The 11363-nt window shown below is 32.4% G+C and overlaps 2 protein-coding genes across 2 annotated transcripts; both read right to left on the bottom strand.

Moving 5' to 3' along the window:
* Positions 1-347: 347 nt before the first annotated feature.
* Positions 348-1346, bottom strand: LOC118035414 (cytosolic sulfotransferase 15). Its single transcript, XM_035040969.1, has one exon. The coding sequence runs from the start codon at positions 1344-1346 to the stop codon at positions 348-350; it is 999 nt and encodes a 332-aa protein (XP_034896860.1).
* A 2369-nt stretch (positions 1347-3715) lies between these two features.
* On the bottom strand, positions 3716-6961 carry LOC118035415 (elongation factor 1-gamma 2). The gene is made up of 8 exons (XM_035040970.2): positions 6828-6961; positions 6661-6705; positions 6425-6574; positions 6252-6312; positions 6110-6162; positions 5872-5973; positions 4829-5342; positions 3716-4381 (listed from the first exon to the last, which is right to left on the bottom strand). Exons 2-8 carry the CDS (start codon positions 6667-6669, stop codon positions 4002-4004), a joined length of 1269 nt encoding a protein of 422 aa, XP_034896861.1. The 5' UTR covers positions 6670-6705; positions 6828-6961; the 3' UTR covers positions 3716-4001.
* Between the last annotated feature and the right edge of the window lie 4402 nt (positions 6962-11363).

The raw sequence follows: 11363 nt of genomic DNA, 5'->3' as shown, positions 1-11363 counted from the left end.
AACCCAAATAAAAACATGTTTGTCTTTTAAAATAAAATAAAATGAAGTCATTTCTACTTTTAATTCTTTTAGAAATTATGCTGTTTTGAATTGATCTAATCATGAATTTGGCTAGGCTTGATAACCATGCAAATTAAAACAAATGAAAGTTCTTTGAGTGACGGAAAGTTAATTCCATTCTCTCCATAGGTTCCTTCCACATGCATATCCAGAAAATAAAACAAGAAATCGTTGATTTGACTTTCTCTCCTCTCATTTCAATTCTTTCATCACTTATTCTATTTTTTTCAATCATTAAATACAGATCAATACAGCAATAACATTAATGCTGGATATCTGAACTCAAGTCAAGCACTATTTTGGAAAGCGCTAGAAAGACAGAAGCTGAGACCAGAATCTTGGAGCTTCTCTTGAATCAGATTCTCGACACGGCTCACCATTGATGGTGTTAGATAATTCAGTGAATCTCCCACCTTTCCTTTCCTGAGGAAGGCACTAGCTGGGATCCCAAGAGGGCCTGTGCCTGTCATGGTTGCTTCATGGTTCTTCATGCTTTCAACGCTGCATAGCCTTGATGTTTCCTCTATCAAACCTTGCTGCTCTTCCTCCACAGAGAAAGGAAGCCCCAGAAATTTAGCCAGCTTCTTGATGCAAGGGACGCTGTTCTTTTTCATGTCCTCGTATTTCAGAAACAAGACCCTATCAGGTCTCTCCAAGCTTGCCTTCCAATACCCTAATAAATGATCCCAAAATGGACCGTAGCCATGAAGTCCCTGACAGAACTTGTCAAAAGCATCTTCTAGTGAAAGGTGTTTCTCATTCTCCTTTGGGATATTGACACTGAATTTCCAATAGGAAATGAACATGTCCAGAGGATTCCGACACACATATACAATCTTAGCACCGGAATCTTTGACCGAACACGGGAGTGCCGAGTAAGGCGAGTGGGTTCCGAAGATCCTAGGCTCGGGAAGCTTGTCTTGTTCCAGAAACTGGTTTCTGGAGCTGATATCAAACTCAAGAAAGGGCACGACCCCATGAGGGCCATTGGTGAGCAAAGGGCTCTTTTCAAGTGAGTGACGGGAGCGATTAACTATAGTATAAGTCAAGGCCTTTAACCAAGTGGTACCTGATTTTGGAATGCTGGCAAGTATGAGGTCAGTTTCTTGTGCCTTGAAGTGTTGTTGAAACAGCATCATGCCCTTGATTGATACCTGTGGACACCAGAATCCTTGGTATAGATAGAGAAGATTACCTCCCATGCCTATTTCTGTTGGGAGGTGTTGAAGCAACTCCTGGGATTCATCTCTCTGCTCTTCCTCTACAGTGATCCCCACACACTCCATGAAACCAAGAATCACGCTGACAAGGAAGAAGATTATTCAAGAAAACAATGAAATATGAGGAGTAGAGCTTCTTGATTCTTGAGATCACAGCATGTCTTATATATATCATTGAAGGTATTATGGTCGGGATTTGTAAACAGGCTTGAACCTTCGTGGGTGGGTGGGAAGGTGGTTCTGCGACCATATATGCACTCGCAAGGGTTGAATTCACTTGGAGTTGATTCAAAGTAAACTCATTTTGGTAAGAGCACAAAAAGTCGTAGCATGACTAGTACTGTCTCTATCAACGCGATCATGCTTGCCAAGTTTCGACCTCAAGTTGCCTTCCAAAAAATTCAGTCGGCAGGCTTTCCAACCCCAGGACACTATACACATGAGAATGCATCTGCCATTAATGGCTAATGATCGTTTTGGATATTGTGTTTCTGAGCTTGCTCGATCGAGTCTTGCAATGGACATTCCTGGCTACTTCTTCGAGTCTTAGAGCTTGAATATTTAGCAAAATTCTAAAATACGTTCCTTGTCTAGTGGCTGTGTTGCGACTTTAGGTTCATGTTTGACTGGGAACTTTTTGAAAACGAATTTTCTAGTTACACAGTTACTTGTTAGACTGCTATGTTTGACTGGACTTCAAGCTTAACACAGATGCGTCTTTGATTACATTTTCCGGTCTACTGGTTTATTCTGTAATCTAATGTTTTCGTTGCCGGTTGATCGACCGGTTTCATCGACCGATTGAGACGATTACGAAATCTATTGTTTAATTAACCAAACAATCGATCGGTTTATTTTGTCAAACCAGATGGTCCACCGGCTTAGGTAAAATTCATACTTTTTGTTTTTGAACCTGTATTCAGCTATTAACTTTCAACATGGTACTTAATTTCTTGATTTTACAGTATTACCATCCAAATCTTACTTAGATTGTCCTTTTCCCTTGGAATTTTATCAAGGATTGCTATTCTTAATTTCCATCACACTACATCTTATTTTTTCACTATGATTACAATTTAAATATTCTCGACTTATCTCATGTCTCATTATTCAAATTCCACAATTAATAGATAATTAAAGGCAGAAATAAATAATTTCTTATGCATCTACTCATTCTATACGAGATTGTGAGATATATAAAATTAATTTATCACGCATTATAAATATAGCTGCATCATGAATCATCAAATTAATATAACAATTATAATAGTACATTTGATATTAATAGATTATTTTCTATTAATTTTCTCTTTATGTTTTATCACATGTCTTGGTCATCCCACCAAACATAATCTTTTTATTTTTTAGGTGTTTAGTTCATTGTTAAGATCTAGCCCCAACACTGAAAAGCTAATTCCTTTACTTATTATTAGGTACTAGTTTTATTATCAAAAAACTAATTTCTCCACCTATTACCAGGTATTAATTTCATTATCGAGAAACTAATTCCTTCACTCATTACGAGGCACCATTTCTATTGCTAGGAAACTAGTTCCGTTCATAGCAATACTAAGATAAAAACAAAGCATGTTCGGTGAAATTAAAATTATTTATCTTCATCCTATAGTATTTAGGTGATATACACCTCCCTGCTATGTGAGTTCTAAATACACCTCTTTGTTTATGTACAGCTCATACGACCTCTCATGTATCAATATGTATATTCTATTATTTTTCATTCAATGTTTAGTTTACATAATATAATCTAAGTTGATATCATTATTATTACAATATGAACATAATTACAAACTCAATTCAATTTTCTTTTGTAATGATGCTAGTTCACTATTAGTTATAATCATCAACCAGTTCACCTTGATTTAACTAATTGTTCGACCAAATCAAACCATAGTTAATTTCATTGTTTCTCTTTAACATTAAATTCAGTTTCAATTTCATATTTTCTTTTGTAAAGTTCATAACATAGTCATTCCCCAACCATATTTCATGGTTAAAAAACATAATTCAAACACAGTATCTTCAATTTAAACAATTTTCCATTCAAAGTCAAATCTCTATCTTGTCTATTCAGCTATAATGTAATATTTCACTATCTTGTATATTTCATCTATAATGTAATATTTCACAATGTTGACTCAAGTTCCTCACCTCTTAAATACGAGAAATTTGAAGGAAATTTTATTATGCTCTTACCCTGAGCTTTTCATAATCAAAACTTGACCCCACTTAAACTTTTACGTTTTTTATTTGCCCAAGTTTCTATTTTAATTTGTGCTATTCTCACATTTCCAACCAGGGGTTCACAAGATATACGTATGTAATGCTAAATCATGTGTATTTTTACTTCGCTAAATTCGTTAGCACATCAAATTCATCATAGAAATCATATATCTATCCATCTTACACAAATCATATAACGGTAAATTAAACACCTTTTGCCCTATCAATCAGAACTCAGGAAGATGGAGCCGAATTGACCACAAATACTGAGCACGAGAGGTTAAGGTTTAAACAAGTGCCCTAGTAATCAGAGGCAAAAAAATGCCAGCAGCCAACAAGCAGGTATCTTCCAGAAGGGAAAATGCTAAAAAAACTCAAATCATTAAATGTCTAGACTTCAGTATGTCTGAAACAAGAGACAAACTCACTATCAAAAACGGGTTGCGGCCACAAACATGGCCTTGACGGATTACAGTTGTTTCACTTGAAGCACTTGGCATCCAATAGGGCATCCCCCTCAAAAGGCTCGTGATCTTCGATCATCTGACTGACACGCTCCTTTTGAGCTTCGTCTGAGATGTCAACCTTGGTCCATTCATACAGCTCCATATCATAGCACTCATCAATGACAAACTGAGGAATTTCTTGCCCACGGAAAAGCCACAGCCCCTTGACCTTGAATGGAGGCTCTGAGCCGATTACAAGCATCTTCCCAAATGCATACTTGCGAGCCAGATCCATCCTTTGAAGAAATCCACCAACCTTGTTCAGAGTTACAAATGACACGGTATTCTCATCGTTGTACTTGTAGTCACAGAACCACAGGGAGTATCCCTCGGGATCATACATTTCCCAGAATCCTACAGTAGAAATTATAGATGACAGACAATAAATCCATTAATAACAATAAAACAAATCCAGATTTCCCTTGATCCTACAATAGAAGTTAAAGATGACAGACAATAACTCCATTAATAACAATAAAACAAATCCAGATTTCCCATGATCCTACAATATAAGTTAAAGATGACAGACCATAACTCCATTAATAACAAAACAGATCCAGATTTACCACGTGTTAAGAAAATAGAAACCAAGTCCTTTTAGAGGAAGAAAAACTAGCACCACCCAAGAGTCAACAGTAAATTCATGTCAATCAAAAAATTTCACTTTTGAAAAAAAAATTTGCATTCTGATTCTTCCCTGATACTTTTTTCCAGAAATAATCAGATATATATATATATATATATATATACACACAGAAGTAAAGAGAACAGGCAAGGGTGAAAAGAAAAGGGCAAAAGTACCTTTGATAGCAACCTCACGAAAGTTAGTCTTGGTGTTAGAGTAGAGCCTCTTCCAATCATCCAATATCATCTTGCTTGGAGGCAGCAAATCAAGAGGATTTTTGGGTTTCGGCTTTGGTGCTTCTTCCTCTTCTGCAGCAGGTTCAGCTTTGGGCTTTGCTGGCTCTTTTTCCTTGACTTCTTTTTTTGGTTCATCCTTGGGCTTTGATTTAGCAGGTTCTTTTGGCTGGGAAGGTTTCTTTGTAACTGGCACAACTGATTCAGCCTGCTTAACTTCACCCACTACCTTCTTCACATTTGGTTGATTAACCATGGTCCAGAAGTGTCTCTCAACATGAGGGAACTCTGAGGTAAAGCTCTTGGTCATGACATAAGAAAATCCTGTGTAAAGATTGCATGTCATGATGATGTCAGCAAGAGTCACAGAATGCCCAACCAAGTAGGTGTTTGAGGTAAGATGCAGGTTCAGGGCACCCAGTGCTCTCTTCAATGCAGAAATCGCAGCCTCCTCAGCCTTCATAAAGAAACATCCATAAAATGTATACATTAATGGGCCAGCAACAATATTATAAAAAGCAGAACTAGCATACAAGGGAGCCATGAAATATAGCTTTTTATTACAGAATAAACAAAAAAATTGAAGAATCAATAAATTAAAACATTATAATCATTCTATACCTTATCAAGAATACAATCTGCAAGCATGTGCATTCAATTCCCATTACAAAATGAAAGCCACATTTGTTAATGGCAAACAGACTTGCTAAGTTGTGTAAAAAAATTGTCTTATCATCCCATTCTCTCTTAAATGCAGTCCGACATGTATCTATAAGACAGGAATTTCTCTTTTAAAACTCGGTCCTATAAGACTCAACATTTACAATTGGCAATCAGGAATGACTCCACCAAGTCCGAACAAAAGATATATAAAACCAATGTTAAATTTAACATACTATGAACAAAGAAAAATCATTTCTTAGACATCAAGGAGAAGACAAATTTAAGAGTTCTAAGACATGTAGCACAAAAAATAGACAACTTACTGGAGGAAGGTAAGGCTGATATCCCAATCTAGGATAAAGCCATTTTGAAATACCGGCATCAATCTCTGTTGCTGCAAAATCTATCCACTGTTCAATACGGGCCTAAGGATCACCAAAAATATCGAAAAGATTAGCATAACAAAAATGGTGCAAACTTGAGCAACTTTCTTTAGGTTCAAGTAAACAGATATTTGAGCATGGTTCAAAAAAAGCTTTCACCATTGCAGAAATATCTTACATATTCAATCAACGATGAACCATATAGAGGATTGTCAGCCTTCAGGCGAGTAACTGCAAGAACAAGTACAAAATCCATTACAGTTATCATATATAATAATCTATACAATTTAACACATCACGAATCAAGCATAGTCTTTTACCATAACGTGCAATCGCATTGCTCTCAAAGACGGGACCTTCAGGAGTCTCCAAGACAGGGACCTAATAGAGCATTAACAAATCTCTTTCAGAAATCTAAATAAAATCAAATAAAAAACTTTTTTTTGATAACGCACATCTCAAAATTCCAACTGGGTTAGCATAAAAATCATACCTTTCCAATTGGGTTCATTTTGAGAAACTCAGGAGACTTGTTGGTAACACCCATCTCGAAATTCTCAGCAAGCTTGACATCCACACCAGAGTATTCCGCAGCTATCAGTGTCTTGTATGCATTTCTGTTTGTCTTGCCAGCATACAATATCTAAACCCAAAACAACAAATCAAGTGTCAGCATGCAATTGCACACACGTTTTCCATAACACACAGAGTGGGCCAAGAAGAACTTACGAGGGCCATGGCTGAAAAAGGAAACGAGAAGCTCCGATTTCAGATCTGAAAACAACAATTACAGAGTTAAAGAGTGACAGTAAGATTCTTATCTTTTACAGGAAAAGACCGATATCCGTGAGTGTGTGTGGGTGAAGAGGGAGGAAGGGAGAGAGAGATGCGCGTACAGGCGTTAAGCGCTAGAGCTGAAAGAGGCGACGAGAGGCTAGTTAGAAAGAGCGAGCGAGCGAGATGGGGAACTGCTATTAGGGTTTTTGAAGGCTGCGGAATTTAGCCTGGTTGTCTATGCCATCGTAAATTTTGTTTTCAATTTTTTTTTTTTAATCTAAGATTCAATGTTTTTTTTTAATTAATATGAATATTTGTATCAGTTTATATATATTTTAATTAATTTTATAAGTCTTGAAATTAACAGAATTTCATAATTTTTTTTTTTAAAAAAAAAATCTAAGATTCAATGGTTTTTTTAAATTAACATGGATATTTTGGCCAACTTACGCACACCTTAACTACTCCTACGAGTTCTGGAGTGAAAGACTATGTAATCCTTCAATGATTTTAATATTTGTGAAACTTGAATTAATAACCTCTAGAAAGTAAACTTTAGAGCCTGATCAGTTGAGTTACATCTCTCATAATTAAGATTCAATGTTTTTGTGCCTAGCGATGTAGTTAGACCAAAAAAAACATTGAATGTGGCTACAATATTATATTCAAGAGTATTAGGTCTAGCTGTAATATCAGACCCAACAATAATATTTTATAATATTACTAATAATATATAATTTTTTTGGTTCAAGTTCATATATTTTTTAATCTCTTTAAAAGTATGACTTTTGTATAGTAATAATATTTTTTTTAAAAAATTATTAATGATAATAATAATAATAATAATATTTTTAAATTTTATTCTTCAAATGAAATCTATGATCGTTTTGGAATATTAATAATATTGTTTTCAAAATTATTAATTATTATATTAATAATATTAATTTTAATAAAAATAATAATAATTTTAATAATATTATATTAATTATAATATAAATAATAATATTAAACTTACCCAAGTTTAAGTGGATCTGGCTGCAACACCAGATTCAAGAGCTTTGGACCTCTCTTAAATGTTAGATGCAAGAGTCTTAAGTCTGGCTATAATACTGAAACCATTAAACTTGGGTTAGGATGTCAAACTCATTAGTCTTAAGTCTTGATATGGACCCATTTACCTTGGGTCCGGACACCTAACCCAGTTGTCTTGGGCCAAACGAAGCTGCAAGACCCAAGGTGTGAAAACCTAATAAATTAGAATCTGAACAAAATAAATCAAATATAGAATAAATTAAATAAAAGGATTTTAGATGGATACAATCGAATAAAAGATAAGATGTTATGGTGTAAATTAAGTAAAAAGAAAAATTGAGGGGTAAAAAAGAGTTAATGAGGGTCAATATGTAAACATATAAAAAACTAGACTATAAATGCTCAATTTTTTTCTCTCTCTTGGCCGATAGTTTGAAATAAAGAGGGGGAGAAATTGTGTGATTTTTCTACGCAAATTCTTGTTGAATTCACCAATAAAAGTGAATAATTAGAGTGATAACTTAGTTAAACATCAAGAGGAAGTGATTTTAAGGTAGTGGGTCTTTTGGAAGAAGAAATTCAAGCTGATTTCACTTAGCCGATAGTTTGAAATAAAGAGAGGGGAAGAAATTATGTGATTTTTCTACTCAAATTCTTGTTGATTTCACCAATAAAAATAAGTAATTAGAGTGATTAACTTAGTTAAACATCAAGAGCAGTTGATTTTAAGGTAGTGAGTGCTTTGGAAGAAGAAATTTAAGTTGGGTTTGAAAAGGGAGGAGAAGAAAACTTGATTTTTCTTGTATTATTTCCTTAAATCCTTATCAAAGTGAGGTAAATAACATGTTCCAAGTGATTATTTCTCTAATTTTATGTATGATGAAGGATTGTGTAAAATTGTGATTATGTAAAATTATGATTATGTGAAATTATGGGTTTATGTTATAAATTATGAAAATAATGCAAATTATGATTGAACCATGTTAGAAGGCATGGATTATGATTGGTTAAGTGTTTAATTTTAAATAAAAGAAACAAAATTATTTTCCTTTTTTTTTATTGAACTTTCAGCCACAAGAGGAAAAAAAAATGTAGGATTTAAGGTTTTAATACAATTGTTTGGAAAATGTGGGAAAATATAGGTTTATAATTTTTATTATGTGAAATGAGTAAGAATTTTTCAAAGAGAAAATAAAAATCTTCACTTTCTTTCTTAGGTTAATTTCAACTAAAAGAAGAAGAGAATTAGAAATTTGAGTTTTGATAATATTATTGAGAAATCTTGTCTATTTGAAGATAATTGATGTTGATAAATTAAATTGAATAATGACTTTTGTAAAAATAAAAATAAAATGAATAAATAATTTAAAATGAGGTTTTATCCTCTTTGAATTAAAAGTTTAATTAATTAAGGTTGTTAGATTTAATCAATAAATATGTAATTGATATTAGAATTATATCAGTTCAAATGAATGAACAATGATGTAGTAATTGTGTTGGTACAGAGAAGGCTGCAGGATCTAATCAGCAACAAAGGACCTCTTCTCATGCATAGATGCTAGGTAAGTGTTTGACACCTTAAAGTAATTCAAATAACTTCTTTTTTAATGATAGTAGAAGAAATATTTGTAGATTGTAATTTTAGTATAAAGTAAAAGAAAGAAAGAAAGAAAGAAAAGGAGACAAAATAATATCATGTTGAATGGGTGAGTCGAGGAGTTTATTTTCTGGTTAATAGACATAATGCCTTGTCGAATGGATGAGTCGAGAAGATTATTTCATGGTTATTAAAAATAACGTTATAATGAATAGACATGTTAAGAGAATTAACTTTTGGGTTAATGAAATAATTACTCGGTGTAATAGATAAATTGTAAAATTTAATCAATTTAAATTTAAGTTAAATATGTTGGTTTGTTGGAGACACTCTTAGTATTTTCTGTAAATTGATCTCTTTATCAAGAAAAGAATTTATGAAATTATTAAATTACTAAAATAATTTATAAGATAATTCATTCAATGATGCAAGAATTACTTCAATGTACATGAATAGTTAGTCCTTAATCAATTATTTGTCAAAATGTGCATGGATAAATGTGATCATGTTTTTAGGTACATCGCATCTTCAAACCGGAAAGTAGATGCATTGATAAATAATTTTGTTAAGAGATTGATAGAATTAGAAGAACTAATATTTTGTTGTAATACACTTTCATGTTTAAGAATTGTAATGTTTAACTTATTAACTTATGTATGATGTAATTTTATGTTGTTGTTGTTATTATTATTAAGTTGAATTATGGTTAGTTGTATACATATTTTGAAAACAATAACCTTTTAAAAAAACAAAGATGATGCATGCTATGAATTAATTAGCTTTTAAAAATTATTCTATAGAAAATAAAAATGAGATATTGATATATGCTTGAGTTTTGAAAGTCCAAATGATGGAATGAATGAATATTGTGATTGATGTTACAAGTTGAGAAATAATTGAATCCATAACTTGGTATCGAAAGAATACGAAGGAATATATATATATAATTAGTAATTTGAGTTTATATAATTGAGGTTGTTACACAAGGGATTTGGGTCTGCGCTCCTACCACTCTTAAACAACTTGGGTCGGGAGACTCTTTTTAGCCTTAAGTTTTTTTAGGTCTGGAAGAGGATGTCAGATCTAAGTTAATAATAATAATAATAATAATAATAATAATAATAATAATTGATTTTACCCTTTAAATCAAATTTACGTTTTTTTATAATAATAAAATTTATTTCAAATTTAATCATATTAATGAATTTAATAATATTTATAATATTAATAATAATATTAAATTTATCTGGCCAAAGTTTTTATAGTTTTTAATCATTTTAAATAAAATTTATTGTTTTTCTTTAATAGTAAAAATATTTTTTTTTCAAATTTATTAATGATAGTAATAATAATAATTTTTAATTTTACTCTTCAAATCAAATATATGGTTGTTTTTCAATATTAATTATATTTTTTACAAATATATTAACTATCATATTAATAATATTAATTATAATAAAAATAAAAATATTGATAATACAAATAATAATATTTTTAATATTAATAATAATATTAAACTTATCCAAGTTTAAGCAGGTCTAACTGCAATATCAGGTTTAAGAGCTTTGAGCCCCTCTTTAAACGTAGACCCAAGAGCTTTAGTTCCTAGCGTTGAGCTCAAGATCTTTGGGTTTGCTGTCGGACCCTAGAGTTTTGGGTCAAGTAAGGCTGTAAGACCGAAGGGACATTATTTTTACATTTACCCTCCCATTATTATCCTTTAGGATTTCGGTTCATTAACAGTTATAACAAACATCACTATTTCAATTTCAAATATGGTTTATTTCCTTTGGGAAGTCAGGACATGATGCTACACATTTTATAAAGGTAGGGAAAACATGTCTAAATTTTCATCATTTTATCAACTTGGTCGAATCTGTTAGTAGGGATGATAGCTCGACTTCCCCTTAGATGTTTACCTATATCTGGAGCTCTAGAGCTCCAACTTAAGTGAGTCCGGACTTGTTGGAAAGATAACATCTCAAACTACAACTTCTATGAAGGGAGATACTCTAGATTATGCCTT

Source organism: Populus alba, chromosome 3, assembly GCF_005239225.2.
Source record: "Populus alba chromosome 3, ASM523922v2, whole genome shotgun sequence".
Taxonomy (NCBI): Eukaryota; Viridiplantae; Streptophyta; class Magnoliopsida; order Malpighiales; family Salicaceae; genus Populus; species Populus alba.
The sequence above is the reverse complement of the archived record's forward strand: the minus strand, read 5'-3'. Positions and strand labels throughout refer to the sequence as shown.